This window comes from Excalfactoria chinensis, chromosome 20 (genome assembly GCF_039878825.1).
Source record: "Excalfactoria chinensis isolate bCotChi1 chromosome 20, bCotChi1.hap2, whole genome shotgun sequence".
NCBI classification, from domain to species: Eukaryota; Metazoa; Chordata; class Aves; order Galliformes; family Phasianidae; genus Excalfactoria; species Excalfactoria chinensis.
Genome location: NC_092844.1, coordinates 1,336,197 through 1,354,329, shown reverse-complemented (window position 1 = coordinate 1,354,329; position 18,133 = coordinate 1,336,197). Strand labels below are relative to the sequence as shown.

Sequence of the window (18,133 nt, the reverse complement as noted above, 5' to 3'; positions counted from 1 at the left end):
AAGTAGACAGATGAGTAGTAGCCTGTTACCTCCTTTATTTACTGCTACACTAAGGTAGCAGTCGATGTGCATTGGTTTGGACAACTGATGTCTCTCATTTCTTTCTGTGTTACTGCATTTACGACAAAGGGTTGAGGCACTTTCCTCCCTTACTATTATGCTGACTCTCCTCAACTCTGGCTCCTTCCTAGGAAGGCATCTTAATTAAGAGGACTGCATCACTTACTTAGAGCCCAGCAGCAGGGTCTGCTATGTCCTCCCCACAGATGCTTTCACCCATTTCATGCCCTGCCTATCACATCTTACTTTGTGTAGCAGCTGCACATCACAGCAACCCAAGGAAGAAAAAAATCAAGCATGGTAACTCCTATTTCTATCCAGCCTCAAGGCATCAAACTGTTGGATCCAGGCAGCTCATAGACAGCAACTACTCCACCACCTCCAATTGTGTCCGTGGGTATTTCCACGTTCTATCAGTATTTTATTACAACAAAGGGCAAAAATAAGACACCACTGGAAACATCAAAAGGCCTTGAAGTGCTGAAGGAGACACACAAACATTTTACTCTGAGACACGTTATGGTTGTCATGGTTTCATGACACACGGTTACACAAATACTCCCCAAGTGCCATCGTTCAAATAAAAATGAGTTCATACAAAGTTAAAAAATAATAATACATTTTATATACACACCGTGGGATTAGCTTACATCGTTTCATAACAAAAAAACAGTGCAAAAAAGAAACAAATGGAAAGGTAAGTTGCTACCATTGGAATGGCTCACAGTTAATTAACACTGCACAGGAAACCATGAGGCAGGTGCCCCACGTTACCCCTAAATTCTGCCATAAATACTAATCCAGTTCTTGGTTCCTACTCCTTTAGTGTCACTTTGAGTAACAGCTCACAGGCACCTATGCTAAAAGTAAATTCCTTGGTAAACCAACTAAGTGACCAGGAGAAAAGCAGTGAGGGCGTTGTTAGAAAGGAACGCAGTGAGCAGCAACGTGTGAGAACAAGAGTGGTTCATTCAGGCAGAGGTGAAACGCTGCATCTCCAAACATCACATAACTTGCAATTTCCCTTCTGCAAGACATGGAAGCAGTGACTGCACACTCAGATTTCCCTTCAAAGAAGCTGGAAGGGTCAATTGCTACCGCTAGTTAAAGCTTCTGTACTGAGTGAAATGGGTGTGCTTTGCAGCAGAAGGGTTTGTACCAGATTGATGTGTAGGCAGCAGTGCTGACAGCCAACTGAAGGCTTTCTCATGGGGATGCAGAGCTGGTGCTCAAACTTTGGCAAGATTTTTTTCAGCCTGTCTTGCCTAAATCCAGGCCTCGAGGGGAGGACATCCCTACAACAACATCAGTAGAGAAACGAACCAGGAGGGAACCAGCTCATGGCAACTTAAGGACTTTAGATTCAAGTGCAGGGAATGAAAGAAACACAATCACTCAACATGAGCAAGAAGAAAAGGATTTGCCATGGAGAGACACAGGGCACTCCTTGACAGGTTCTCTGACAGTACGGGATTGTAACATCTGGAGCACAAGTCCTGTGAATGGAAGGTATGTCAGCACAAGCACGTTTTAAACAATTCAGCTTCAGGGAGCGCAAAGGCTGTTGGAAGTTCCTCAGGGCAGTTTTGTGCAAGACCAGTTTGCAGGGAACACTCACATTTTAAAGACCAACTGCAGTTTATCACTCTTACACACTGGGAAACAACTTGGAAGTCAACAGCAGAAGCCAACACCAGCTCGTATGCTCTAAGAACAACGCTACATCTGTCCCAGCTAAGGAGTTGAGATTGAAGGCACAAGATGGGTACTGGCCATAGGAAAACACCTTTCTTCAACATAGGGAGTTTAAGAGCTTGCTTGCCTTACCTGAAATGGAGCCAAGGTATTCAGAAACCAGCAGAAATGCTTTCAGTGGAGGAGACAAGAGCTGTTGCTACGAGCTCCACAGTTAAGAAAGAGAAAAGAACGAATCAGTTTCTGCCCTTCAGTGTGGGTGCCCTTTTTAATCAACCCTGGAAAGCAGCCATGGCTAACAAATGGTCTTGGGAACTAAAAAATAAAAGTTAAAATAAATCTAAGTGCTTATGAACAGCTTTGATAAAAATCCTCCCAGCAGAGCTGTGCTATGCTCTGTATGACAAGGGCCAGTTCTCCCTTCACATTTTGTTTCAAGACCCATCTCTCATCAAGTGCATCCCATGACTTGGCCATCTTTCTTGCAAGCACAGCCAGAGAATGCATCTGTCCCTCAGCTATCCAGAGTGCAAAGACAACACGGTCATCTAAGGAGCTCCTGTGACTTGAAGAGCCAGATGTGTAGCCTACAAGCTGGAGCCCTGAACACAAAACCTCCTGGTCCAACTGCAGCAGCAATTAGCTTCCACAAAGTCCAAAGAGGCTGCTCTAACAGATGTAGTGCTTAGACATACATAAGCTCCTTATTTCAGAACATACAATAATGGCTAATTTCCTTCTGCTGCATCTCTCATCTCACTAGCTCCTTATGGCAGACAACAGGTTAAAAGGAGTGCTCAGAGACTGTGCAGAAGCTTTCCTGGGACGAATTCCCTGTGTTACTTAGCCCAGACTCTTGGCTGAGAGAATGCTCTGTGCTTTATCAAGCCAATCAACACTGCATCCCCTGGAGGCACAATGTTGGCTTCCCACCCACAGTTATCTGTATGCAAAACTCACAAAGGCAGGTGCCTGCTGGAACAATACAGGTGCTGGCCAGGATGGTACCTGCTAAAGCAATGAACTGGCTGCAACTGGCTTTTAAATGCTGTTTTTACCCTTAAAGACATTTGGTTGCTGCAGTTGCAAACGTCATTTCCATCATTTTAAGAGCCAGACAAGCTCACTTACCAACCTGCTGTACAGTCCTAACTGCCAGTCACCAGCACCAAGTATCCCTCCTGCACAGCAGCCTCAACTTACAGCAGCTCCTCTCGCAACAGAGATCATTCAATCAAACATCAGTAATAACTGCCTCTAGAAAGCAAACTTCTTTGTACTGCGAGGAACTGGGGTTCCCTGTTCTATAGCTGTAGCTGGAAAGTTGTCCCAGGCTCTCCCTGCTGGGTCCCTACAAGCACACAGAAACTGTAAATACAAGAGTGTCAGGTGGTGACCACGTTGAGTGACACAGCGTGCCTTAGGAGAATCTCTTGCAGGGAGATAATGGTAGCAACAGCTAACAGGGAAGAAGAAATCTCCCTTCTCTGAGATGCTCTGCAAGCATATTAAATACTTAAAGTCCAGGCAATAACTGGAATTAAACTGTTTTGAACTCCTGATTTTCCAAAATGCTCTCAAAACTCAGCTGTTGTCAAAAAACGTTACAGAAAGAACATTACTCTCCCATGGATAGAGTAGGGAAAAAATGGAGGCAAGGGTGGAAAAATATGGGAAACTAAGAGCATCCACAAAGCAATGTGCATTTCCAGAGTTGGCTTTTTATGCTGCTTTTGAGAAAAGCCATCCTGCAAAGCAGCAATTTGGTAAATCCATTATCTCCTCTCAGCCTTGACAGCTATTCCCCTCTCACACAAGTAAGGCAAAAGTTGCAGGAACAAGGAAGGATGAGGAGAAGGGAGATGCACAGGAGGACAGGGAAAAGATGCTGCAGTTCTCTGCACAGGGTACAGTGGTACTAGATGGTTCTTTCATCCAAGCCTCAAAAATAAACAAACCAAAACCAGCAGAATGTGTACCGTTGGGACAACACCAGATGAAGGGCTAGGATGAAGAGTGGTCAAACCAAGTGCCTGAGACCAGTCAGTAGTTCTGGGCTCAAGCAGTTCCTCTAATTCTCTGGCTAGCAAAATGTTTTCCAGCTCCCCAGGCTTGATATGCGTGTGAGAAGCCAAACGGCAAGTCTTGGGCCTTGTGGAGTCCAAGCAAAATGCGAGCGCGTGTGCAGGCTTGGAAGAGGAAGGCAGCCACACCAGCAGTGGGGCAGGGGCATCAAATGGTCTGATAGTGTTGTCTCAGCCTCGCCTGCAGGAACTCGTGGGTCAGATTGTGCCGAGTGATTATCCCAACAATCTTAAAGGGAAGAACAAAAAAAGGAAAGACATGTCAGTATCACAGATGCGCCACTAAGCGATGTGCATAGTAGAGCTGTTGTTCTTTCCCAACCCAAAAGAGCAAGTGAGAACCCCCATGCAGTTCTTAGTCAATACAGGGGGTTCAAGTTCAAAAGCTACAGCCCCTTCTTGAAGCATATATCTACAAGTGAGGTACACTGCTTTAACTACACCCAAATGGATAGCTTAGCTCCTGCTATGTCTAGACACAGCAATAGTTACCCCTACCTATAAAGGAATATATTTTTTTCCATTACAATATAACCATGATAGAGAGCACAAAGATGTAACAAAATCCTTCAGAAAGTGAAAGCCATTGGAAATGTCAAAGCTGTCTCACGTGGCTTCATTAGAGACATCTCTTGTTTGCCACATGCCAGGACTGCAGACAGCTCACATGAAATTCTAAGAAGCTCTGTAGGTGAAGGAGTAAAACCAGCACAGTGGTGAACGTACACCGACTGGCAGGTCACAAAAGGGGCCCTTCCTTCCAGACTGCTGGGAAACAGTCAAATTACACATTTCAGCCAATGGAACAGCTCAGTAATTTTACACAGTGAGAGTTAAGAGCTGGGCTGCTCTCTGGAACTGCAGAAGCATCTCGTATTAAATATGGAGTGAGTTTACAGCACGTGTTGTCCTACAAGTTATTTAGGGTAGCTATTAGGAACACCTAAAGGCAAAGACAGCACTGCTGTCTCATTAGGACAGACCAGTTCTGGCTATTATTATCAAGATTTTGCCTCCCTGTTCAGGCTTAAGGGAAACACTTTCTCATTATGCTTATAGGAAGTTACTGACACCTACTGACTACTCCTGCACACTGTAGATGGCAAAGAGACAACCATAGTGAAACAAGCACAACTTTTTTTGCTGCCCCTACAAGTAAGAACAGGATGAAGCTCCTGCCCAACAGAAAAACCTCCTGTCCCACCATATGGGAAAACCTACTCCTGGTCTTGAATAAAGCTGCTGAAGAGTGAAATTGGTGACTTATGAGCACAAGGACTCTTAAAAGGTACAAGACATGTTTCCACATGTTGTTATAACTTGAGACAGGAGGCAGATTGCATGTCCTGCCCTTTGGGTGAAGGCAAGGAGCAGACTTGAAAGCTAAAGTTGGTAATGAAGTCACAGCAATTAACAGTGTTCCAGAGTCTTAAGACCACCACATTCTGACCCCATTAAAATACAACAGTTTGACATTTAAAACAGATCTTAACTCTCTCAAAGGTGACAGCATTGCAAAAACCCACACCTGCTTCCTTGCTTAGCAGAGACAAAACAGGTAAGGACTTACCTCTCCAACTGCATTCACAACTGGCAAATGTCTGAGTCCCATTGTCCTAAACAAGTTAAAGACTTGAGATACGTGAGTGTTTGGAGAAACAGCAAAAGGTGATGGGTTCATGTATGGGGTGACATCCTAAGAAAGAAAAAACAGGGTATTATTGACAAAAGGCATTTTCAGCAGCTCTGGAAATCACTAAGAAGCCATTGCTGTAGCCCCTCCAACTCTCTGATCCCTGGACAGCATATCCATCTATGGGAGTATTCCACTTCTCTACAAAGCTATTTCACTTTCAGAAACCTCGTTTGTTACAATTGGTTTTAACCCATAATATTAAGAAAAGCCCAACACTACAGAAAGCCTCTAAGCAGGATAAATGTAGGGCCGTGGTGATGCTCCCACATGTAAATAAGGCTGGATGAATGCATGAGAAGGATGTGATGTTGGCTACTGCACGGAAGGTTGGATTCAACCACACTCTTAGCACTTTTTAAAGCCTTCAGACAGCTCTAAATTGTCACATTGCAGGGAATCTCTTACCACTATCATGCGAGGGTTCAGCAACGTGAGGTCCAGGTCATGGATATCTGGATAGCGGGGATAATCCTCTGACATTTCTGCATGAGACAGACGAGGCTGACTTGCACTCTGCAATTAAAACAAATGCCACTGAATCAAGGTGCCACCTTCCCACGTGGTTCACAGACTGCAAGCAGCACAGCTAATGATGCTTCCTCAATGCTTATTCAGACTGTGTTCCTCCTCTGCCCACACAAAAATGCCTTCTCCAAAAGTATTCCTTCTAGTTGCTCATCTCAGTAAATCCACACAAACTGAGAGAGTAATGGATATGCCCTTCAAAATCTGACACATGCTGGTTGAAAAGGACTTGAGGGTACTGGCACACTGGATGTAAGCCAGCAGTCTGCCCACGCAGCCCAGAAAGCCAACCATATCTTGGGCAGCATCAAAAGAAGCACAGTCAGAAGGTTGAGGGAGGTGATCCTGCCCCTCTGCTCTGCATTGGTGAGACCAGTGGAGTATTGTGTTCATATGTGGAGTCCTCAAAACAGAAGAGACACGGGCCTGCTGGAGTGTGCACACAGGAGGGCCATAAAAACAATCCAAGGGACGGAACACCTCCCTGCAAGGACAGGCTAGGAGCTGGGGCTGTGCAGCATGGAGAAAAGAAGGCTCCAGGGCCTGTCAGTATTTAAAGAAGGGGAAAGATTCTTCAGCAGGGTCTGTCCACTGGCATGGACTGGATATCTCCAAGGACTGGACTCCCAAATCAGAACCCCATTCAGCCTGAGCACCTGATTGAGCTGTAGGTGTCACTGTTCACTGCAGGAGAGTTGGACTAGATGACTTTTAAAGGCCCTTTCCAACTCCAAAGATCCTGTGATTCTATGAACACATGGGAAGGAACAAAACAGGACTGTGGAAACTGGGCCCAAAACACAAAAGCTCATTATAGTGATCTCAGCAGCAGGTGAAAAACTCCTGGTAAAACCTTGGCATGTTGGCAGCAAGAATGCACAGTATACACTGCTGGTTGCCCTAACTGTATTTTAAGATCTACTCTCCATTCCCCAACTTCTACTTGCACCTTCATGCAACAGACACTTGCATCAGTTGATTTTCTTCTCCCCAAATACAGTAGCTGTTCTCTGTCCTTAGGTGTAAAGTGCAAAGATAAGTAAACTAATCTTGGCTGCCCATAAAATTATCCCCAACTTGCTACGCTCAGAGGGTAGAGATGTCTTTGCTACAGCTCCAGATTAGGGAGACTCACTGACTGACTCTCGGAGTAACAAACACCCCTGACAAGGAGGGTGACCAGCTGTGAGCGCAAGATCAAGCCATGGAAGGTCAGAGGTCTGAAACGTTCCTCCATGGTCCACTCTTCACTGGGAGACTGGTCAGGATACAGGTTGGGGTAAGGAGTGTATCTGTGAATAAATAAATACACATTGTAAGAAGCCTGAACACGAGGAGGAACGCACACCCCCATCCTCCAAAACAACGGCTATTTCTACTCTTTGTAACCTTCTCCAGAGTATTTCTCAGAGGGATTCTTGCTAGAGACAAGCAAATCATTTCTCCAGACAACCAGAGAAGGGTCAAATGCCATTAACCATGGAAAGAGCATGACACCAGCAGCAGAATGAAAACAGCCTCCTAACTATCAGTTTAAGTTCACTTCCTACTAAAGCAATTTTCAGTGACAAATTACTCGGATTCTAATAAAAGCTGAAGTATCTGGTGGGATGTCAGGGTGTAATTCCACCCATACATGTCACTATCACTAGGTTAGAAACTGATTAACTACACTGGGCTTCTGCTTGAAACAACTGCAATGCATGCCTAGTGACTCAGCCTAGTTACCAGAAAGGTGGTATCAAGTACTACAGCAAAAAGTCATTAGTTCCTCTCTTGGGAGGAACGAGCTTCACAGAGCTCTCAGGTTTTCTGCAGGATATAAGGCATCAATTTCTACAGCAAAGGCATTTCCCCAGGTAGTCCATCCTCTCCAGGTAATATTTCTGGCTAGATGATGGAAATTGCAATTAAAAGCCAGTCAGCATCAAGCTATTATCCAAGGACTCCGACACAGGTGCAGGTTTCAGCACTGCCTAACGAGCCCTGATAACAGCTCTAAAAACACAGATGCTAGCACTGCTTCCTCCAGCACTTGAAGTAATGGGGACTGTATAGAAACACCCCATTTCCAAACCTTGGTGGTCGGCATGATCTCACCTTCTCTCTAGCATTTGTTGCAGCAAATCCTCCTTTTCTGGTGGCTCCTCTGTTGTTATGTGCTCATCGCACATGTTGCGCAGCTCACTCGAAGGATAGGATTTCATGGACTGACTCCGTTTGCGCTGCTCTCCAGCTCGGGTGAGAATGCTGGATTTCTGTACACAACATTGTTCAGATATTCACTAAGCAGGTCAACAACTGTCAAAGAGTGACTACAAACTGCTTGTTCAGGAAGTCAAGCACCCTTTTTGCTAGAGTATACACCACATTGTTCATTACAACCTTACATTTCATGTTTCCCCCATCCTCCTCCTATGAAGGAGAGAAGCATTTAGGCAGTTATTGTCAGTCTCAAATGTGGACTCAGTACTTCAGTGCTGAATCCAGAATGTTTCCATGTCTATCCTGAACTGGTTACTTAAAAGAACTTTCCTCACTTTTGCTTCCAGAAATGCAGCCCTCTGTTCTGCCTCTGTCATGAACAGGAGAATGGAATGAAACTGCATTTCTGAGAACTCTGTATTTCAGTAGGTGCTCGTGTCTGGGCTGAATCCTGCATTGAAAATCATCTACATAACAAAGGAAGGGGTCTTCCACCTGCACAACCAAGCTCTTTATTCTCTGACTTACTGAAGAAGCAGCTTCTTACCTTGAATTTGATGTTGTTGCTGATCAGCTGGTTTCCCTTCATGAACTCCCTCTCATTGCCCCGGTTCTCAGTCACAACAGGGAAGGCATGATGAACAGTTGTGCGCAAGATGCTAACGAGGGACTGGATCCGGGTGTGGGGGTAGACATAGGTCAGGTTGGGCTCCATGATGTCGCTGGCTCGTAGTCTGAGGAAACAAAAAGATCCAGGATTGCTGCACGCATCTCACCTGCTCCTCAGATCTCCACCCATCCAACCCTCCTCAGCAAGGGCTCCAGCACCTATTTCCTGTTCAGGCCTGATGCACAACTTCCAGCTCCTCTCACAGCAGTTGATGCAGCCAGGTTTGCTGGACACTCAGCAGCATCCTCCCATTACAACACTCCTTTCTGAGGAATGTTTTTAAGACAAACTCTAACCCACAGCCCTGCCAAGAGTAGCAGCCTTACTTATCCATTTCCACCTCTGTTTCCCACTCCAGAAGAGGCACTCCTCTCAAGTTCACATGGATGTCATAGATTCCCTTGTTGAAAAAGTCTCCTGTCCATTTGGCTACCTGTGGAGCAAACAGAAGGCCTACTGACTCGTTGCTCCAAGTAAAAGACTCCTTGGTTTACTGTGGCCCCGGAAGGAAGAGAGATTCAGGGCTAGCACATGCTTGAGAAACCAGAGCTAAGACTCACCATGAGGGTGATCATGATTGGGAGCCCGTAGGTGATTTCATTGGTGGATTCAATTAGGATTACAGTTAGGCTAATTGTCATCCGGACCACTCCTCCCAGGAATGCTGCTGCCCCAATCAGTGCAAAGGTTCCTGAGTAGATGTGATCCAAGCCAATATAGCTAGGGGAAAACAAAGAGCCCTGAGATTAGAATAACCTGAGAGCTCTGCATGCACCTGCAGCACATCTCTCACACACATTCAATGCACCTTTTAAGGAGGTTGGCGACCAGGCGTCCGAAGGCAGCCCCACAAAGCAGTGATGGTACAAAAAGACCACTGGGCACAGAGATTCCATATGTCCAGCAGGAGAGTAAGAAATAGAGAAGGAAGAACAAGGAGAGTGTGACTGGGCTGAAAGTACCTGCAACACAAGAATAATCATGACTGAAGGGGAAAAGGCCTGTGGAACAGACAGCAGCCTCACACCATCCACCCCTCAGCTCAAAGCAGACCCATCTCACAACAGTCTCACAGTTCAAACACACATGAAGACGCTGAGTAAGCAGAAAAGAAGGAAAAGCAGGCCTTTCTTTTCATGGAGGGGTCTTTGCTCTGTTGTACCAGCAGCCCCCTGAGCTAGAAGATGTTTTTATCTTTACAGTTCTTGCGACAAGGCTGTTTTCAAGCAAGATGAAGCTTGAATCCTAAGGATAGCACAAGGCACTGCCTGCCAGCTACTCACCATCTTGATGGAAGAGCTGGAGGATAGCTGACTCCTGAGGGTTGAAGAAGAGGGTGGCCATGTCATTATAGGTTTCATTCGGGCAGAAAAATGTTTTGATGCTTGAATTCACATCCTCAGACATGCCCTGATGAAGAACACAAAGGACATGAAGAGTTAAAATCTACCCCCTGCTATGTCAGCCATTGTGTGGAATGGGAGTAACTCTTCTGTACAGCACACAATTTGAGATGATCAGACCAAAACAACAATGGCAGACACTACACCTGCAGCATCAACGGGCTGATCCACAACTTGAGCTCATTCACCCATACACTTTCATTCAAGTTTTCTGTAGGTACTGTGTGCCATCAAGAGCTCATTACCTGCCCGTACTCCTCTGAAAGGTGAGCACTATGAAGACATACACTCTTCGTGGAAGGTTCCTCACCTGCATACTCAAAGTGTCATTGCCAGTGTGACTGGTGGAAGACATCTGCCGGCATTCCCCCAGAACCATGGAGGCCACAAAGACTACAACGGTTGTAGTCAGGGACACAAGCAGGCTCTCCAGGACTCTGCAAGCACACAGCAGAAACCACACACTGAAACCACAGACAGACCCGTAACCCAGCGTAGGCTCTGACTCTGAAATAGGAAAAAGCAGACACCGCAGCTTAATACTGGAAGCAGGGGAGCCTGCAAGCCAGGCTGAATTACGACTTGGTGGCCAGGATTGCATTAGCTCCCTTTTTTAATATCCTGCCCCTTAAAGGAGCTGTTTCTGTTCTCAGAACACGTAGTCACACACAAAAAGCCACAGGGAAGGGTTCAGTGATGATGCTGTCCACATGGAAACGATGTTCTCTGTATCCTTACAACACAGAAGATTATCCTGTCTAGACAGCACTGGACATGTTGATGCACAGTCTCTCCTACCTCTTTTCCAGCTACTGAAATACCTTCCCCCCCCCCCCCCCCCTCTAAACCTGGGCTTCTCATGTATGAGCAGTCTACAGCTTCCAGAATCACAAGGCAATTCTCTAAGTGCCACAGGCAGAGATTAGTTGTGGTTTTAACACACAAGATAATAATCTACTCTTTCTACATCTGTTTGGACAGGATACAAAAAAAATCCTGCATGGAGATGAAGCTCTAGTTTGCTCAGCTATAAACATCGGAGCTCCCCTCATAGCTTGTATAAGGGAATTCTAGCTTTCATTAGCCCACCTGAACACAGATGGGACAGCTGCAGAATCTCAACAGAGCACAAATACCTGACAAGCTTTGGTTTGGGATGCACGTTCCTCATGCGGTACTTTGCGAGCCTCTTGTTCAGACAGTTGAAGGTGGCTCCAAGAAGACCTCCTACTATCCCCATCAGAATGAAGAAGCCCAAGTCCACAGCTGTCCAGAGGTGGCACTTCTTATCAGACTCAGAACACTACGTGCAACAAAGCATAGGAAACCCATTAGTAGCTGTAGTTTCCTGCCACTGCTTCTGCCTAAACAGCAAGATACTTTTAGTAGCTGTGACCATAGTGGAGCAATCCTGTGTTAGGCTACCAGTGTGCTGCTGTTAAATATCACCTGCCCTTAAATCAGATACAATGTGTATCCACAAAACCAGCATGAAATACAGAACTGACTTGAGACCAGAGGGGAATAACAACAGTGCTAAATCTTACCTTAAACTCTCCAAAGTTCAGCAGACCAGGGAGCTGGAAAGACCCCCAACTTCCAAACTGAATCCCAGAGCGGAAAAAATTCAGGGTGAAGGTGGCAGCCATGGAACAGAACAGCTAAGGAAGTTAAAACATGGAAAGGAATTAATCAGAATTAAAGCTGGCAGTCAGCCCTTCCTTGAGACTTACGGCTGGGGAAGGAGCATCAGAACCTTTATGAACATGGTCATTATGCTTTATGAACACTAAGCTGTAGGAAAATGGTCCTACTGAGGATGCCCGATTCCTACTGCAAAATAGAGTAGGCTTAGAAGGCACTACTATAATCAAATGATCTGGCTTCCCACATAAGAACAGTTCGGAATTTCACCCCGTAATTCCTCCAGCATTTTTTTTAATCACAGATAGTAATTTACAGTTAAAAAACAATTACAAGGCACTAACACAGCTTGTTTAGAGGGAGAACTGAGGTCTTCATTAGCTTTGATAGAGCTGCCATTTTAGCAAACCCCTGGCTCCTTTATCCCTGCTGAGAAACAGCAGGCTAACTGAACCCCACCAACAGGGCATTTTGTGTAAGAAACACCAGAAACGTAATGAGATATATCACATTTTTAGAAAAACTAAGCACTACAGGCAGAGAAATCCACAAAGAGGATGCACAGGGCATTGCTGCAGTACAGCTCCCCAAGGCAGAAGACAGCAGAAAGAAATTCAGTACCTGCTTACTCTGCTCCAAGAGAAATAGGCTGCAAAGGCCCAGGCACAAAAGCCATTTCTCTCATGTACCTGAGAAAACTATACCACCTACAAAGCTGTCCTATAGTTCTGGATAGTATCAGATTACTCTCTGCCCATGATCTGTATTAATTCTGGGGCACTGATAGAGAAAGCAATCTCTCCCCTACCAGGAGGGCTCAGGAGGAGACACAGGATAACATGAATGCCCTCACAGACAAGTCCTCTCCAATGTCTAGCTCAACAAAGAGACACACAAAGAGAGCCAGGCACTACTTACCACTTTCCATGTAAGCCCTTGGTTCCAGAAGGAGGAACCTTCTTCCAGGCTGAAAAGAGTACCCCCAATTGGGGCTCCAAAGGCAGCTGCAACCCCTGCAGCTGCTCCAGCAGATACAAAGTCCCTTTTATCCCTGAAAAGGAAAAGAACACCAGTTTAGCAGCAGAAAGCTGTGAATGTGCTTACAGATTGTACACAGTAAGGAACAGTCCCAATTTATTGATATATTCTAGAGATATGTGAGTGACTGCTGGGAGAAGAACTGGCCACTGAAAACAACACCATTTGGTCAGCAAGCTGCTGCAGCACCATGCTCTTTCTCTAGAGCACCAATAAAAGGCAGAGCACTGTGGTGCTACGTGACTGCTGAGTATACAAGGAAACAGCCCAAATCACGGTGCTCCAGCATCACTTGGAAGAACTCCAGAGAGGGAAGGGCAAGCTTTTGTTCACATTCAGGTGGACCAGCCTTCTCTGGAGCCTATCTTGGTCTCAGAGGGTGCATAACTGAGCTTGTTACCAACAATGAAGCCATTTAACCATTCAGATTAAATGCTTTAAGTAGGTAGAGATTTGCTGAGCAGTACAAAAGAACACTGGTGAACATGGAGATCAGAGCTGGGATCCCTTAAGGACAGCATGGAAGTCATGTTACTTATCCTGGTGCTGTCTTGCTGCAGAATACTAGAGGAAAAGAAACAAGTGACTGATTTATCTCAGTCAGCCACCCTCTGCCCAAGGAATCCTGCTCAATTCACCCTTCCCCTCTTCTCCTCATCCTGGAGACAGTACCTGTCACTGCGGAAATATGGGAAGTTAAACTGGATCTTCCTCAGTGAGATGCTCTGGAACTACAAAGAAAATAAAGATTTAGAAATACAGGTGATAGAAACTTACTACTCACAGTACCCTTACAAAGCAATGGTGTGGGCTGCTGGTCCCTAATCAATGTCTTGGAGAACAGAATGATTTTCTGCCCAGGCCAGCACTAACCTGTGGCAAACCTGCACCCACGACAGCACCACTGTGGATCATTGGACCTTCCTTCCCAACAAAAAGACCTGAAAAAGTAAGATTGATAAGTCAGCATATTTCCTGCCCTCTTCCTTGCTGGCTGTGCCAGAACAGATCATCTCACCACTCCCACGGCATGACAACTCCTCTGTACCAGGGCATAAGGTATGTAAGTTGTTTCCAACACCTCAGCTGAGTTCAGGCTCCCCTCCTCTCAAGGGAAAGGGAGCTGTTGAATCCTGTGCCCCCCAGAGATTTGTGCACAGACTTACATATTGGGTAGTATTCCAAGACTACTCCTTCAGTGACTCAGAACTCCCCAGGTCACTGCATGCCCTGCTGCTTGCAGCACAGCCTCCTTCAGACTGCTCTAAATAACATGTTCTGGAGAATTCCCATGTCTCCCTCTTAGACTGAGCCACAAAGAGACACTTCTGTTCCCTTAACAGTTCCATTCTTTCTGTCTTACTGATGCTCACAACCAGCCCATCAAAAATCACTTCACCAGAACAGCAGAGAAGCCTTCTGTACCTTCTCCTTTATTTCTCTCCCTTCAGTGATTCCATGCCCCAATAAGATATCACAGCCCTTCTTACCTCCTGCTACACTGAAGAGCACTCCCATAGCTTTGCACACCACCGTCCGGAGCCGCACAACCCCTGGAACTTTTACCCCATTGAGGTAGCACTTAATTTCAGGAATTCCTGATCCAGCTGCCACAGGCTGCAGAAGGGAAAACATTGATGCTGTGCTGCACTGATTTCAAAGCTGTGCTGCACTGATTTCAACATTGACAATATTTTAATCAGAGGGCACAGCAAGGGATCGAGAGACATTGCTTAGCTAAATCAAATGACACTGTGAAGTTAGTTTGATGCCTGGAGCTGTGGGCTTCATACCTAGAACCCATGTGAGAGTAAAAGAAGGCTGTGTAAAGTGCAGCAGTGGACTTAAGTCTTACCTGGATCAGGACGAGAAGACTTGCAAGAAAAACAAACGTCAGGTTGAACCCCAGCAGCTCCAGTAAAGACAAGGCAAGACAGCCTTTCTCAGTGCATTCTTCTACCGCTGCATGGAGGGTCAAGGAAAGCAACAACATTCGGTGCTGTCTGACATTGGGAGCCAAACTTGTGCTTCCAACCTCAGCCAGGGCAGATGACAACTCATCAGAGAACCCATCACCCAGGCAGAGCTCAAGGGTGAGCTATAAGGAAGGGAAGCAACTCAGTCTTTCAGAGATTAGCCTTTGCCCACATACTGATACCGAAACTTCTTTCAAGGGCTGAACGACACAGGCAAGTTAAAACCCGATTAATCAACAATGTGACCAATGGCAAAAGTCTAAAAGAATCAGCTACTCTGAGCAAAACATGGCAATATGAAGAAAAGGGTCACTCGAGTCCAGCAGGACTCCATCCATCAGGTAAAAGATACAGCTTTGTACGACCCGGAACTTGAGCTGGGTAAAGAGCCGTACAAAGAAATCCACAAAGAGGCCCACCTATGAAAAAGAAGACAGACCTGCCATCAGAAATCACATACACAAGCAATAAAGACCACTCTCTTGCAAGCCCTGCCAGGAATACATGCATGAGGGAGGACAGAAGTTGAAGAAGGCAAAATAAGTGTCCAGAGTAAAGCAACTTGGGAAGCTCAAATTTGATGCCTCCCTTGTTCTCACTAAGACAGATCCATCCCAGAATTATTCCATTTCAGAGCATTCATCTGCTAGCATTTTTAACACCTACAACATACATCAGGGTACAGGAGAAAGCTGATGTTTAACTGAGGCACCCAGTCAGGAAAGCACACACACCAAAGTCTGCACTGCCAAAAGTAAACAGAGCTCAACTGCAAACTGGCATTCTGTTTGATTAAGTGCTCACTTGGGACAAGTTTTGCAGAGCCAAAGGATTTGTCAGAATACTTTGCAAAGAAAACACAGCAACATCTGGAAGAAAACAAGCTCTCCTGGAATATAATGCATCAACACTGGGCTTTTATTCCCTAAAGCCACCTCCAGCTAGGAAGACCTCTGCGAACGTAACTGTTTACTCATCTTCCCTCCTTTGCCACTGACTTCTAACTTATTCCTGCTGATCTTTCCCCAGACAGCATGATCCTTACCAGTCCTGTGCAGACTCCAATGGCAAAAACCATCACCCATTTCACTGCTTCATAGTTTCGGGCTTTCTGTTTAGAAATGGCATTAAGAAAGAAAAAAAGCCACGTCAAAGGAACATACAAACAAGGACCAGAAAAAAAAGTGGACTTTCTATAGCTTTAGCTCTCGAGATACTAAAAGCTGAAAGGAAAAGATCCTACCTTGTTGTCCATGCTCTCCAAAACTTCCAAGTAGGGGTCATTGATACAGCGATCGTAGTCCAAGCTCTGGAAGAAAGCCAAAAGGTCATCAGCTGCTGTGGACTGTGCAAAAAGCTGTTTGCAGGTGACCTCGTTAAAGATTACAGAAGTCATTGCTCCCCCAAAGCCTGTTTTGCAAACAAGCACGGGAGGAAAAACTTCTATAAACAACTTCATTTAAGTATTTCCAGCAGAGCCGGGCTCTGAGAATCAAGAGCTTAATGAACAGACCAAGATAAGGAACAAAATCAACTGGTTAACACGACTTGAAATTAAAGACATAACATACAGATTTAGACCTTCCTTTCTTATGTGCCTCCAATGTGAAGGTGCAGGGGGTAACATTGGATTTAGTCTTTAATTACAGCAGAAACACTAAGTAGGAATTCTCTGACAACAGGCAGCATCAGCTCATAACCTCATCACAGAAGGGAGTTAAAAGTAATAGTTGTCCCATTGTATCATCACTCTCTACCTGTATCAGCTTCCCTTTTTTGAGCCAAAGGGCAGCAGGTTGGTGTTCCACCAAGCAATAACAGCTTGCTGACATCCACGCTGACAGCAGCTCCTCTAAATAACTCACGGCTGCTATTCAGACACTTAAAAACCAATAATCTCCTGGAAGAGTCAGGATCTGACAGATGGGACGATCTGCTTCGAACCAGCACAACACCACAGATGCTCAAAGACCTACTCAGACCACAGGGCTCTAAGCTACAAATGCCACGTCAATGGATACGGAGCTCTTAGAAGAGCAGCAGCTTTTGCTATCCCTGTGGTGCCAAGGAAATCTAACTGCAGCGATGCAGTTTGACTGCCTGCCCCGTTGTAAACTCCAAGTGATCAAAAGCTGCACGCAGTTCTTTCACAGGATCACAGAACTACAGGAGTTGGAAGGGACCCCTGGAGATCACCGAGTCCAACGCTCTGCTATAGCAGGTTCTCTACAACAGGTCACACAGGAAAAGTATGTAGGTAGATCTTGAGTATGTCCAGAGAAGGAGCCTCCATCCCCGCTGTGGGCAGCCTGTTCCAGTGTTCTGTTACTCCACCAGTAAAGCAGTTCTTCCTTACATTCGCACAGAGCTCTGATGTGCCTGTTTGGGCTCATTGCTCCTTGTTCTATTGATGCACACAAGCAAAAAGGGCCCACATGCACTGATGTGACTGACTCGAGCGTAGGACACTCGAGACATTTATCAGTAAAGAGGAAGCTGATGTTTATGGCTCACCTCGTAGTCTTTGCGTGGAAGGATCTCATCTTCCTCCTCGTGAGTTTCCCCCAGGATCGTCTACAGAACAACAGGGCAACATGAAGTGAAAACCCACCAGCAGGACGGATGCAGATACCAAAGTGAGGACACAGCCCTTCGATGCTTACAGAGCTACAGTGCTGGCTATGAAAACACCACTTATACACGTACAGATACACAGAGTGGCACCATTAAGATTGGGAACGCCCTCTAAGCTCACACAGCCCACCCCATCGTGCCCACATCCCTTAGAGCCACAGGAGGCCGTGAGGGAGCGGGCCGTGAGGCGCCAAGGCCCAGCGCCATAGCAACACCCAACGCCCAGCTCCCGCCCGCCCTCAGGAGCCCCCCGGCCTAACGCCTAGCGACAAAGCCGTACGGTGAGCGGCCGGACACGAGCGGATCTCCATCCGTACCAGCTCCTCCGGGGTGCGGCTCTCCCTCTCGCCGCAGCAGTGCGGGCAGCAGCAGCAGCACAGCGGCCCGCCGCAGCCCGCCATCTTCCCCCGGCGCCGCCCTCCCGCAACACGTGACCGCGCGGCGCTCACGTGACGCGACGACGTACGGGAGGTGAAGGCGCGGCGCCATGTTGGATAAGGGAA

At 46.2% G+C, this 18,133-nt stretch overlaps 1 protein-coding gene across 1 annotated transcript; it reads right to left on the bottom strand.

Annotated features, from left to right (window-relative positions):
• Positions 1-532: 532 nt before the first annotated feature.
• CLCN6 (chloride voltage-gated channel 6) lies at positions 533-18,067 on the bottom strand. The gene is made up of 23 exons (XM_072354344.1): positions 17,948-18,067; positions 17,511-17,570; positions 16,240-16,305; positions 16,042-16,107; positions 15,349-15,415; positions 14,876-14,982; positions 14,511-14,637; positions 13,894-13,961; positions 13,693-13,751; positions 12,901-13,033; positions 11,886-11,999; positions 11,475-11,641; positions 10,649-10,775; positions 10,219-10,345; positions 9,744-9,897; positions 9,496-9,655; positions 9,262-9,368; positions 8,813-8,999; positions 8,161-8,318; positions 7,196-7,352; positions 5,941-6,048; positions 5,410-5,535; positions 533-4,068 (listed from the first exon to the last, which is right to left on the bottom strand). The coding sequence occupies exons 1-23, from the start codon at positions 18,029-18,031 to the stop codon at positions 3,988-3,990; spliced, it is 2,610 nt and encodes an 869-aa protein (XP_072210445.1). The 5' UTR covers positions 18,032-18,067; the 3' UTR covers positions 533-3,987.
• Between the last annotated feature and the right edge of the window lie 66 nt (positions 18,068-18,133).

Bases quoted from the DNA above. Each gene is read 5' to 3' on its own strand.
- CLCN6 (XM_072354344.1), bottom strand. From the start codon at position 18,031: ATGGCGGGCTGCGGCGGGCCGCTGTGCTGCTGCTGCTGCCCGCACTGC. The intron at 16,306-17,510 runs GTGAGCCATAAA...GCTTTCTTCCAG, and splicing joins TTCCACGCAAAGACTACGAG to AGCTTGGACTACGATCGCTG. The intron at 12,000-12,900 runs GTAAGTAGTGCC...TAACTTCCTTAG, and splicing joins AAGGGCTTACATGGAAAGTG to CTGTTCTGTTCCATGGCTGC.